Raw genomic sequence first — 13292 nt, 5'->3', positions numbered from 1 at the left:
GCATAAAGTACAGCTGCTGGACCGTATGTGTACAAAACTGCACAGCGCAGCCAGCACGGTGAAAACGGCAGCAACGGGATGCCAAGATTACAGCAGCAGCGAAACAGCGGAGACGGGTCGATCTTGACCAAAACCCAAACCCCACTGCGGCCTCTTGTCTTGTCCTGCGCTCACGCGCGCTATAAAACCTCGGGAGTTCCATCCATCTTCTCGCGCCGGCGAGGCGAAACCAGAACCACCATCCCCCCACCGGCCAGCCACCGTCACCGTCATTCGTCTAGGAGCGAGTGAGCGACGAGGGAGCCAGTAGACGGAACGGAACACGCTGCATCAGAGACACACAAATTAAGAGATCGATCATGGGCATGGAGAGATCTTCTCAACCATCTCCTCCGCCCCCCGTTTCCTCCCCTCCTTCCTCCTCGTCGTCCTCCATCTCCGCGGAGGAAATTCCTCAACGCAAGAGGGCGAGGGCGCACAAGGGAAGCAGGGCCGACAAGCCCAAGAGGCCCCGCAAAGAGGCGCCCCGCCAGACCCAGACCAAGGACGACCCCGCCGATCCTGCTGCTCCCAATGCCGCCGCCGCCAAGAGGAGCTCCGTCTACAGGGGAGTCACCAGGTACGCGTCTCGCCATCCGCACTGCATGCCGTCATACCCCACCCCATCCCCTGATTCCGATAGCCACCGCTGCTCTCCTCCATCCCAGTCGCAATTCTCCGCGGGCCCTGCCAGGTCTGTCCATCCAAAGCAATTCAGATTTCAGAACTAATCCCCAACCCACAACCGCGCAGAATGTCCAATGTTTGCGCCAGCTCTGTTGACAGCCGGTTGCTTCCTTCTGTTTGCAATTCCTTCCGACGCGAAATCTCCGCTTGCATGTTGCATTCATCGATTCAGGGTCGCAAGCTGTCAGTTACTGTCTACGTTACCCCGATACTCCAGAGGAGGTGCGAATTATGTATCGGATACCGATACAAGATGGATACGCGACGGATACATATCGGAGAAGTATTCGTAAAAAAATAAATGAAACATAAATCGGATACTTATTTGGGTACGTATCGGATACTCCATGGAACGTATCGCAGAGAGAGCAGAGGATCTGCTTCTGATCGACCGATCCAGAGAAAGGGAAGGTTATATGGACTGTTTGGTGGTCTCTTGGGCTGGACTTTCTTAGTTTCTTCTTCTTTTCTTTTTTATTTTTCTTTTCCTACCATTAATATGTATTAATATTTATTTTATAAAAAAAATACTAAAACATATCCGCGTATCGGGTTTTTTTTGAGAAAATGATGTATCTCCGTATCAGTGCTGCATGGCACTGCTGCTCATCTTTACCGAGTTCTGAGTGCCAAGCTCTCTCTCTCTCTTTCAGTCAAAAAAGAAAACAAAACTGTCGCTTTCCCTCTGTTCTTGAAACATTTCCACATAAGAGAGGTCGTTTTCTGATAGCTAGGAAGTAGGAAGTAGTTCATCTACATTACTGCCAGCCATCTTGTGTTGTTCAGTTTCTTTGATTTCTTTCCCCCCTCTTCTCCTTGCTGTGTAAATTTCTTTGTAAATTAATGCTGCTGCTTGCTGCTCACCCACATACGCGTCGCGTTGCATGCGTGTAAACAGGCACAGGTGGACAGGCAGGTTCGAGGCCCATCTCTGGGACAAGCACTGCCTCACCTCCCTCCAGAACAAGAAGAAAGGCAGGCAAGGTGTGTGTGTATTGCTTTGCTTGCTCCTAGTATCACACATGCATGTACACTCACTTGAAACTTGAAAGGGATATGGAAATGATTTTCTAAATATTCTTTTCATATTCTTTTTCTCTGAAAATTGATTCCTTTTCATCTTTTTTTCCAAAGGAAAACAAAAAAATTAAGGTCCTTTGTCCTCTGCAAGGATCCTGATTCATTTGCCAGTAGTACAAAGCTTATTTCAAAAGTGAACCGAATTTCTTAAGGCTGACATTCTGATCAGGCTTTGTTTACCTCCTTTTTTCTGTTATCTTTGGTGGGGGCCCTTGCCTGGTGATCTTCATGTGACTGTGATCTACTACCTCTTGCTGTTGTATTGCGTGTCCTACTCAATAGTCTATTTGGGTAAGTCCCACAAATTACTAAATATATCTAAGCTGTCTTTGCCGGATTCATGTTACTTGTCGCCAGATCATGGTGTGATCTGCATCCTTGTCTTGCTATGAAAACCAATTAATTGTCTACGATCTGCAGGGGCCTATGATACTGAGGAGGCAGCTGCTCGTGCATATGACCTTGCAGCTCTCAAATACTGGGGTCCTGAAACTGTCCTGAATTTCCCAGTAAGTTCCTGCATGCTCCCAGAAAACAAATTGTCCCCGATCTGCCAAGAGTTCATATTCTTAGCAAATTCCTGCATGACCAAATAACCCAGAGACAGAGGGCGAGCTGAAAATGGCTTCTTTTGTGCTCAGTTATTTATGAACAAGACACCGTCCAGTAATAAATTTAGTCATTTAGATGACGTCTAATCGAGCAATGAGCTCACAGCCCCTGTCGGCTTGTTGCAACTAGTAGGAAACATGTCATTATGCAAACACAGACAAGACTAGCCTCCATTATTGTGCGGTCGTAAGCAAGCAGGGGCAGTAACTGGCCGGCAAAGTTTGTTTGCATTTGGTATATCAGTAGATGAAATCAATCGACTAAGCTCGGTGATTTGATTGATGCAGGCGGAGGATTACTCGGGCGAGATGTCTGAGATGGAGGGGGTGTCGCGGGAGGAGTACCTGGCCTCCCTCCGCCGCCGGAGCAGCGGCTTCTCCAGAGGGGTCTCCAAGTACAGAGGCGTCGCCAGGTACTAACTTAATCGCCAACCCTTAAATTAAACCACATCAGTAATTTCCACATAAGTTTTGGAACTAGTGCATGCCATCTCTCATTGTTCAGAGATGCATGTCTTGAGATTCATTCTGTTTATGAGTTAAAATAATGAAACTTCAATATTCTTATTGTTTTTTTTTTTGAAAATATATTCTTATTGTTTTGATGATCAGGCATCACCACAACGGGAGGTGGGAAGCGCGGATTGGCCGAGTCTTTGGGAACAAGTACCTCTACTTAGGAACTTTCGGTATGGGCTAGTGTGCTATATTCCTCAGTAATGTTTATAGTTGCATGCTCTTTGCATTTCTTTTAACAAGTTAGCTTATGCCAGCATTTAAGGGCTACTCTTGTTTGTTGTAGAATTGCCCTACTTACTGCCAGGGCTACCTAACTCTAACCAGTTTTTATGAAGGTTCTTCGACCTAACTTCTACACAATTGAATGATTCGTATTTCTTAGTTTCCCTTCAATGCAGACTAGCCAATCCCCTTGTATACTGTCCTATTCAGAAATGAGTGATCCGAACTACCATGTCTCTTTTCTAAAAGAAACATAAAGAAAAGAAAACAGTGAATCTGATCATCTATCAAATCAGATCATACTAGGGAGCATAATACTGGTGCACTTTTCCTGGGGCAAAAAATTGTCATTTTCTTGACTGTCAAGATCAAGACCATAAGACCAAGATACTCTCATGCAGAAATCCCCAGAAATTTGCTCCTTCAGAAGTCCAACTTGCCTAAAAATTAGTAGCCAAACTCATGTGACAAGCACGTGGCGCCAGAGTCACCACTCACCTGTCATCCACTGCCAGTTGCAGTACTAATAAGATGGTGCCTAGGGATCTTCAATTCATCAGCACTGCCGGCCTTTTGTTTTTTCACTTGTCTACATGATTCAGCACCAGCAGCCAGTGACCTCTTCACGTGCATCAAGCATGCTCTGTGTCACACCTTGAAATTTTTAAATTTCAGGATGTGATTAAAATTAAAAATAAAACAATAATTTTCTCATAATTTTAAAATTTACTCAACATTAAATTTTTTTACAGAGAATTTAGTGTAAAAGAAAATAGATTGGTTGTTTTTTAATTTAAATAAGGTTATTCTTCTTGTGTTGCATTCATGTTGTTTTTGCATTGTTTTATTGTTTGTTGTTCAGTTTGAATTTGAATTCTTGAATTCGAATTTAAATTGAATGCATTTGCTCTTCTTAAGAAAATGGAAAACTTTTCTTTTTCCCCTCTTTCACTTTCAGCCCAGCCGGCCCGTTCCCTTTCCCTTTTTCCCTTTTTCTCCCCACGGCCCATTTCTCTTTCTCCCGGCCCATCTCCGCGCACGGCCCGCTCCGTCGCTCCCCTCTCTTGCTGCCACCGACAAGCGGGCCCCACTTGTCCGGGGTCACCCCCTTCCTCGAGCCGGACTCGGGTCCGAGCCCGAGTCTTGTGGCCGCGTTGCCCGGCCGCGACCCGCACGTCGAGGCCGACCTCATCTGCCCTATAAATAGTAGCCGCCTCCGCCCCTCCGTGCCCCAAATCCGCGGCCACCGCTCCACCCTCACAAACCCTAGCCCTAGCGCCGCCACCATTGGAGCTGAATCGAGCTCGGAGTCACTCGCCGCGCCGCCGTTCCGCAGCCGCCTCGTCGAGTTCAACCAACCCCGGAGTTTCTCCTTGCGGTGAGGAGCCTCGTCGGCCCCTTCTTTCCCTTCCTCCCTCTCTGTGCCGCGTAATCTAACTCGCCGTCGCCGCAACGCCGCTTCGCACCGCCGCACGCCCAGTCCTAGCCCTAACTCGGCCGCCCGAGCCCATAATCGAGTTCGCAGTCGCGCGCTCTACCTCCCAGTGCAAACCGCACTCGAAATCGAGCTTGGAAACGCGTTATCGTGTAAGTCCGGCGAACCGCAGCCTCCCCTAGCTCGCCGCCAGTCGCCTGCACCGCCGCCAGCCGCCCCCAACCCGTTCTGGCCGTCGGATCTCGCATCAACAGCCCAGATTAGATCCATCCTGAGTCAAACCAATCAAATACCAGTCAACCATGGTGTTTTTGCAAAAGAGCCCTCTACTTTTTCCGAAATCAACCCGCGGTCCAAGCTAGTTCAAAAGTACTTACAAACCAGTCCTTTATTTTTTGTTTTAGCCCCTGAGCTTTTCTAAAATTGAACCCGCAGTCCTTTTCAGCCCGCCGTCGGTCTTTTTACGTGCTAGCCCTTGAAGTCTATGGTTAATTAGGTTTTAGCCCCTGATTTCTTTAGAGCTAGCCCCTGGAAGTCCCTGGTGCACTGTTTTAGCCATAACTTCTACGTTTTAACTCCGTTTTCATCGATTCTCGCGCTCACGTGATCCTTGCAATGTGTGCGATAGCTTTTTGACCTTGTTATCCTTTGTAAGCACACTTTAATGTGCCTCACAAATCCTTTTTGCTAGCCCTTCATGTCCATAGTTAATCGCGACTAGATCCCTGAAGTACCGTTTAGTCTATATAATCGTCGTTTTAGTTCTGTTTTCCGCGTTTCTTGCGCTCTCGTAACCGTAGCAGTAAGCCTTATCCTTTAGTACGCTCTTTTAAAGACTTTCTTTATTTTGGTGTATTATTCTTAGCTGTACTTGTTATTTGCTTTGTATGTTTGCCCATGATTGCTTCAAGTAGAAGGATCGCTGTTCGAGGATTGAAGAATCAAGATTTCCAAGTGAGCAAAAGCTGAAGAGCAGTAAGAGTAGCTTTTCGTTGGAGAAAGACAAGTGACCCTAACCATACTTCTATCTATGCTTGTTTACAAGAATACTTTGATTTAATTGGAACATGGAGAACCACCCAAAAAAACCGTACAACCACAATACTATATGGCTCTGGTCTTGGCTAAGCAATTAGATGATCTATATGTCGTTCCTGGGGCGTTTTGATTGGTGGATTTTGGGTTATCGAAATTTGAGGAGCGGGTGAAGGAAGCTTCGTCTTCTGAGATACCGCAGAAAGTAAGGGACCAGTGCGTACATATAGTGATTCTTTGTAAAGGCCTCGTAGCGTCCCTATGCAATCACACCTCGGAAGTGTGGTATTGTGCCTAGCTAGCACATTGCGTGGTTGGGTTCAAAGTTCTTTGGAACTTTTACACGAATTGTGGTGAAAGTGTACAACCTCTGCAGAGTGTAAAACTGATATATCAGCTGTGCTCACGGTCATGAGCGGCTTGGACCCTCACATGATTAATAAACTTAAAGATGGAGTTATTTCTTGTGGCCTTACTGAGTACCAACCATAAGTGTACTCACCCTTGCTTACTGCTGCTCAGAAGGAGAAAATTGTGGTGAAGTTTTTTGAAGATGTTGCTGAGTTCTAGGAGTACGCAACCCCCAGTCGATTGCCTGTGAAGTTTGAAGCCTTCGTTTCCAGGATAAACTGTAAACTCTAATAGTCTTTTATTTGTTTTAGTTCTCTTTTACGTGATACTGTTATTGATTATTTACTTATGATGTCTCTATATGTATGAAACTTGATCCTGGCATACATATAGTTATGCATTCGGTTTTGTCCTTAAAACCGGGTGTGACACTCTGTGTGGCTGTGTCAAAACTAGATCAAGATTCAAGATCCAGACCACAGATTTGCTTTCACCGCTATTACCATCATAAAAGGCCAGTGTTAGAGGAAAACACAGAGGTTAACTACTTGCACTGAGATTGGACATGTCCAGTGACTGGCACATGTGCAAGGAAGCGGCCACCGGCCATTCAAATTAGTGAATAGCAGCGAATAGCCATTGTCTGCAATTCAGTATCTCCTATTAGGACAACAGTGCCTGAATATAAGATCATCTCCTGCATGATGTGTTCTCAAACCAACAAAAATATGCATTCACCAGAATCTGTCACCAAATATTTGTCTTGCTTTCCAAATGCACTGTACTCTAAGAACAATGACACTTGAACTCACATTGTTGAATTTCTCAAGATATTAGTCAATGCATCATGTCTAAACTTGCAAACATGCACTCATTCAGATAAACTTACATCATTCTCTTCCTGCAGACACTCAAGAGGAGGCAGCCAAGGCCTACGATCTTGCAGCCATTGAATACCGAGGTGCCAATGTTGTAACCAACTTCGACATTAGCTGCTACCTGGACCACCCGCAGTTACTGGCGCAGCTCCAACAGGAGCCACAGGTGGTGCCAGCACTCAACCAAGAACCTCAACCTGATCAGAGCGAAACTACAGTCCAAGAGTCTGACTCAAGCGAAGTGAAGACACCTGATGACATTGCAAAGCCTGATGCTAATGCACAGCCTGATGACAGTGCAGAGCCCCTCACAGTCGATGACAGTGCAGAGCCCCTCACAGTAAATGACAGCATCTATGAAAGCTTATGGAGCCCTTGTATGGATTACGAGCTGGATATCATGTCAAGTTCTAACTTTGGCAGCTCAATCAACCTGAGCGAGTGGTTCGCTGATGCAGACTTTGGCAGCGACATTGGGTGCCTGTTCGATGGGTGTTTTGCAGTTGATGAAGGCAGCAAGGATGATGTAGGTCTGGCAGATTTCAGCTTGTTTGACGAAGGTGATGGTAAGCAAAAGGATGTTATTTCAGATATGGAAGAGGGAATACATCCTTCAACAATTATCAGTGTGTGCAATTGATCCTGAAACCTATGCATGCTATCTGTGGGATCCGAGATATCCAAGGAGGTTTTCACTTTTCAGGTGTCCTTTCTTGGGTATACTTGATTTGTCCAATGCCATAATGCCACTACTGCAGAGAAGCTGAACTTCTTCTAGAAAGCCCCATGGCAATTGGCATTAGACAAATGTGTTAATGGTTTTTGATTCTTTGAATTTGCTCCAGGCTGCCTGACTAACCTTGAGAGATCGTCTCACCTAGCCTAGATTCAACTAATCACATCCTGATGAATCTGAAATGTAATTTAAGTGGTTGTGTAGCATCACAGTTTTGTATGGCAGTGCTGCCAATGCAGCATATATTTGTGCGTTTCAACAGTTTACAAGGCCGTAACCCTAATAGCTCCAGCTTAAGGAACATAGCTTCTTTTTTTTATAGAATGAATTAATCTTGACAGAAGACCTTGTATAATGTTTATTCCATACATGCGATTTTTTTTTCAAAAGCAGATATTTTACCCAAAGATGCTTAAAAAGATAATAGGAAGATATCGACGAGTCCCCACCCCACCCAGGCAGTGGCGGATCCAGAAAACATACATAGGGAGGCTGAAGTATAAGAGCAAGTCCAAGTTCATGTTCATGGTATCTTATATAAGACCAATTATAAAATCGACATTGAAGTTATACATCACTGAACTAGGCAAATTATTCAATTTAAATCAGTGCTTACATACGTACCCAACGAAAGTCAAAGATCAGACAAGCCAAAGATCATCTGCCATTCACCCATTAAATGGGGAGGGCGAGAGGCGGATTGGCGGGAGAGACGGGACTTTTTTTTTTTGATACAAACATACCTGTATTTGTATTAAGAGATAAGGAAAACATACACAAACACGACCAGGTACAGGTAGCCGCTAGAAGGATTCCGAGGACACAGCTGTCCCAGCCACACTTCACAAAAGACCCCAACAAAACAAAAAATTACAAAGAGGCCCAAGGGGACTACTGAGCTTGCTACCGCCGACGAGCACCACCAACCAGCATCACCGAAGCGGACGCCAACGGCGGAGCAGACCGAAGAACCGCATACCAGGATCTGGAGGAGAACCATCTCGCCTTGGCTTCGACACGAGCCGCAAAGGAGACCCGTCCCAGAGAACGGAAAGGCATCGCCTGTATACCATCGGCCGGGGACACACCCCGCTCTCCCTAGATCCGGGACCAAGGTTCGCCATCGGAGACCGACGAAGAAGAAACCAAGGCCCCCAGACCGGCTCACCACAGAACCCGCAACTGGCCCTTCACCTTCAGAAAAGAAAGTCGCCTCCGCCGCCGCAACCGGAGGAAGCAGCACCGGCAAGCAACGGGAAGCCCCTGTACACTCCCTCTCAAGACCCAAAGCACTGGATCTAGAGAACCAAACCCTCACATACCTCACGGAAGCACCGGGGTCAGCACCACCGCAGCGGGGAAGAGGAAGGAGGGACTTATTCCAAAACGACGACGCCGCACCCGCCTCGTCGCCGCCGCCAGGACACGAAACCCTAGAAAAACTAGGACCTAAACTACTAGTCAACGGGGAACCAACGGTCTTCCCCACCTCGCGAAGCCTGGACGGCCATCGGAGGCGAAGAAGACCGCCGGCGCCGCCGGCGAAGACGAAAGAGACCGACCTCTCCCTTTTTTCGCCTCTCTACACTGTAGCACCAAAGGACCTGGGAGAGGAGAGTCCCCGCGTGGTGGAGAGACGGGACTTGAGAGAGAGAGAGCCAGAGACCGAGAGAAAGAAGAGAGGCCGAGAGGGAAAAAAAAAGGCCAGCTTGGTCGGGCCGGTATCTTTTATTGCCGGGCCTTTACATTTGGGCTTTGGCGGGGTAAAGACATCTGGGCCAAGTTGTTAGCTGAACAGCCCCGTCGGACGGCGCGTCTTCAACCTCGCCGCGAACGCCAGCTACCGGCCGTTCGCGCCACAACGCCCCCGGCATGGCGCTCCTCCTCCTCTTCCTCTCCATCCTACTCTGCTTCGACGCCGCCGTGGCTGGGTCATCTCGTTCTCCGGCCACCGAGCTCTTCGTCCTCGGCGACTCCACCGTCAGCTGCGCAGCCAGCATTCTCCCCCTCAACCTCACCGCACCCTCCCTCCCCGCCGGCCCGTGCCTCTTCCCCTCCGCGCGCCGCCTCCTCCCCGACCACCTCGCCGCCAAGATGGGGCTCCCAGCGCCGCCCCACATCTCCACCCTCAACGGCACCGCGGCCGCCGCGGCGAGGGGCGTCAACTTCGGCGGCCAGTACGGCGACCGCGGGATGTTCCGCATGGGCGCCGTCGGGCAGCAGCTCCGCCTGGCCGCCGAGACTCTGCAGCTGCTGCAGCTCGAGGCGGGCACTCCGCAGGACGCCTCCGCCGCCGCGGCGGGCGCGGTGTTCGTCCTGTCCTTCGGCACCGACGCCTACGCGCGGCTGCTCGCGCGCGGGCCCGCCGAGGCCGACGCCGCCGCGCCCAAGCACGGCCGCCGCGGGCTCGGGCGCCTCCTCGCCGACCGCATCGCCCGCGCCGTCTCAGTACCGTGATGGATTCCTCCCCCAAATCAAAATCTTTGCCGCTGCAATCGTGGAAGACGTGCGAGCATTTTGACGGTGCGCGTGCGGGGTGTGCAGGAGCTGTACGAGGCGGACGTGAGGAGGGTGGCGGTGATGGGGGTGGCGCCGCTGGGGTGCGCGCCGCGCGTCATGTGGGAGGGGACGCGCGCTCTGGACGGCGGCCGCGGCGGCTGCGTGGAGGAGGCGAACGAGCTGATCCAGGGGTACAACGCCAGGCTCGCGGCGAGGCTGGACGACCTGCGGCCGGAGCTGCCTGGCGCCGCCGTCGTGTTCTGCGACGTGTACAGGGGGATGATGGAGATCCTCTCCAATCCCGGCAGATACGGTAAGGATGAGATGTTTCAACTTTCGGCTATTCTTTTTAATTAGCACTTTATTTCATTGAAGTATGGTTGAATTGACACTGAATTGTTCATGATCTCTGAATTGCATACTCTGCATCATCATCATGCACAATTCTCGCTTATACTGTGTGTCGTGGGATTTCTAGGGCACCCACAGCCGGGTGGCGGAGCGCACCCGCCTATTCCCAGAGAGGGAGTACTCGGGAAGGTACTAGGCGATTGGGCTAATCTAGCTCTGAGACAAGCACATAAGAACACACGATCTAGAGTGGTTCGGGCCGCCGGAGCGTAATACCCTACGTCCACTGGGAATGGTATTGATCTTGATTGTGTATGAATCTATCCTCTGCTGGGTCCCGGCTTTTTCCCCAGCCCCCCTTTTCTTCTAGCGACTGTCCCCCTTTTATAGACCAAGGGGTGCGAATACATAGGACGTTGATGCCCCGACAGGTGGACCCAACGTGACTGTGCAGCGTACTGCGCGGAGTAATTATATGGCTACAGTGGTAGCGAATCTTTCCTCCGATACGCTTCCATGCCCTGCTGACTCTCTGACGAAGGGAGGTCTCCTTTTGTCCCGTCAGCAAGGTGCCCGTTGGGGGAACGTAGCTTGCGGCGTGATCTGTTGAGGCTATTATGTAGGCGTCATAATGGGTGAAGCCGAGCCGTCGTATCCATCTGTTATGGCAGACTGGCAGGCGCGGCGTGGGCGGCGCCAGCGGCTCCACTAGGCATCTCGGAAATACGCGATCAACAGTGCCCCCTGGTCAAAGAATCGCCTCGGCTTCTGCTATATCAATGCGGACGTCCTCCTACCGCAATGAGTACGGCGGTAGGTGAACCTTAATATGGAGACCAAGCGGCTTTATATGCGTGTCTGCGCTTGCAGACACGTGGCAGCTCCGGACCACCCCGAGGCGGGGTGTCGATTCCTTCCCTTGGCGAGGGGTCCGGTTACTATACAGGGGGTCCGGGATTCCGCGGGGATCCGGACCTCCACGGGAGGTCCGGAGCCTCCGGCTGTTCGGGCTGAGCGCCTGCTTCTTCCGGAACACGCGGTGCTCCCGGACCTTTCCCAACCAGAGGACGGGTCCGGGACCGTTGTCAGGTAAACAGGGCTTCCGGACCGCCGGGGTCCGGCTGCTGGACGTGGTTAAGGATAACTAAAAGGCTCCTCTTGCCCACACAGCAAGAGGGGGTACCCCAGTCCTGGGGTACCGACACTGTGTTCAACTAGCCTGCTTTGAAGAACGTACAATCAACAATTGTCAGCTGCCAAGGTGGCTGATCATAACATTTATTTATAACAGACTCATCAAAGCATATACTGCGATAAGGTACCCAGCTAGTCCATCAATAAGCATGTGCTGTAACTCCGTAAGCCACTAAGTTTTGGAATACCTTAATCTTCAGACCATTCCCAACTGAACTACTAATAGCATATGGAACTATTAGTTCAGACTTGAGATGTTCCTACAAAACCACAAGGCGTATTTTGATGAGGATACTTCAGAACACCAACTTACTTGAATTGGCACTGAAATTATCATGGTCTGTCAATATATGTCAATATAACCATGCACCCTGCACAATGGTCGAATTGATACTGAGTTCTTCTGGGTCACTGCATTGCATACTCTGCATCATGATGACCATGCACAATTCTCGCTTATGCTGTGTTCTACACATCTTTTTTAGAGTTCTTGTTCTACACATGTAGCCTGCTATGTAGAACAATAGTGAGCTGCCAAGCAAGGTGTCTGATCATAACATTTACAACACACTTAAGCATACTGCGATAAGCATGTGCTTTAACTCCGTAAGCCACTAACTTTTGGAATTTGGAATACGTGAGTCTTCAGACCATTCTCAACTGAACTCCTAATAGCTGGTGAAAATAGTTTCACCCTGTAGAAGTAACATTCCAAAATGATGGTTTTCTGGTGAAAGTGAGAGGTATCTCTACTGACCCCCCTTTGACCTTTGTCCAAGTATTGTGCTTCGACACATGATGGTGGCAGTCCATTTCGTTAAATCATTTTCTGGTGAAAGCAAAGGGAATCTCTGACTGATTCACATTGTCCAAACTCGAAAGTTATCATTGAAAAGGACATGATCATATATAATAATGGTGGCCGCTTTTTCTTGTGTTTTGCTGATGTGTGATTACTGAGTGCTGAAGAAAATGCATGCATGGAATTGCTAGCTAGCTTTATATAATCATGCGTGGCATCATTGTCAGGGTTGGAGGAGACGAGGGAGGCGTGCTGCGGACTGGGCCCGTTCAAGGCGACGGTGGGGTGCCTGAGCAAGGAGATGGCGTGCGGCGCGGCGGCGGCGGCACGGCACGTGTGGTGGGATCTCTACAGCCCCACGGAGGCCGTGGACGCTCTCGTCGCCAACTGGTCGTGGGGGCGGTCGCCGGCGGATTCGGCCTCCGGCTCCGGTGCGACGATGAGCAGCATCTGCAGCCCCATCTCTTTGCAGCAGCTGGCAGCTGCTGAGGCGCCGGCGGCGGGTTAAATAACTCCAGTTATTTACTACTCCAGTAGTACGGATATATCAACACATAGTTAAGAGCATCACTGACAATCTTACTATCACTGATTGGAGGCTTCTTTAAAGCCTCCATGTGAAGCCACCTAAGATTCTAGGCGGACACTCTAAGAAAATAGAGAAGTCCTAGAAATTCTCGCAAAAATCAGAAACATCTGGCCTTCCATCTACCTACTATAATCATAATAGTCATTGGATCTGTTATATTTTCTAATAAATTATCCAAAATAACCTCCTAAATATGTATCTAAATTACCCAACTTTGCCATCATAAAAAATCTAAAGTAACCCCCTAATCTTCGTGTAAATTAC

At 49.2% G+C, this 13292-nt stretch overlaps 2 protein-coding genes across 2 annotated transcripts; both read left to right on the top strand.

Moving 5' to 3' along the window:
• Positions 1 to 203: 203 nt before the first annotated feature.
• Positions 204 to 7848, top strand: LOC120686488 (AP2-like ethylene-responsive transcription factor At1g79700). Its single transcript, XM_039968711.1, has 7 exons — positions 204 to 619; positions 1625 to 1710; positions 2089 to 2097; positions 2227 to 2315; positions 2706 to 2830; positions 3030 to 3106; positions 6887 to 7848. The coding sequence occupies exons 1-7, from the start codon at positions 360 to 362 to the stop codon at positions 7495 to 7497; spliced, it is 1257 nt and encodes a 418-aa protein (XP_039824645.1). The 5' UTR covers positions 204 to 359; the 3' UTR covers positions 7498 to 7848.
• Positions 7849 to 9465: 1617 nt separating this feature from the next.
• On the top strand, positions 9466 to 12967 carry LOC120686484 (GDSL esterase/lipase At1g71250-like). The gene is made up of 3 exons (XM_039968706.1): positions 9466 to 10041; positions 10138 to 10405; positions 12667 to 12967. Exons 1-3 carry the CDS (start codon positions 9466 to 9468, stop codon positions 12945 to 12947), a joined length of 1125 nt encoding a protein of 374 aa, XP_039824640.1. The 3' UTR covers positions 12948 to 12967.
• The last annotated feature ends 325 nt before the right edge of the window (positions 12968 to 13292 follow it).

The sequence above is a fragment of the Panicum virgatum genome, chromosome 8N (genome assembly GCF_016808335.1).
Source record: "Panicum virgatum strain AP13 chromosome 8N, P.virgatum_v5, whole genome shotgun sequence".
NCBI classification, from domain to species: domain Eukaryota; kingdom Viridiplantae; phylum Streptophyta; class Magnoliopsida; order Poales; family Poaceae; genus Panicum; species Panicum virgatum.
The sequence above is the reverse complement of the archived record's forward strand: the minus strand, read 5'-3'. Positions and strand labels throughout refer to the sequence as shown.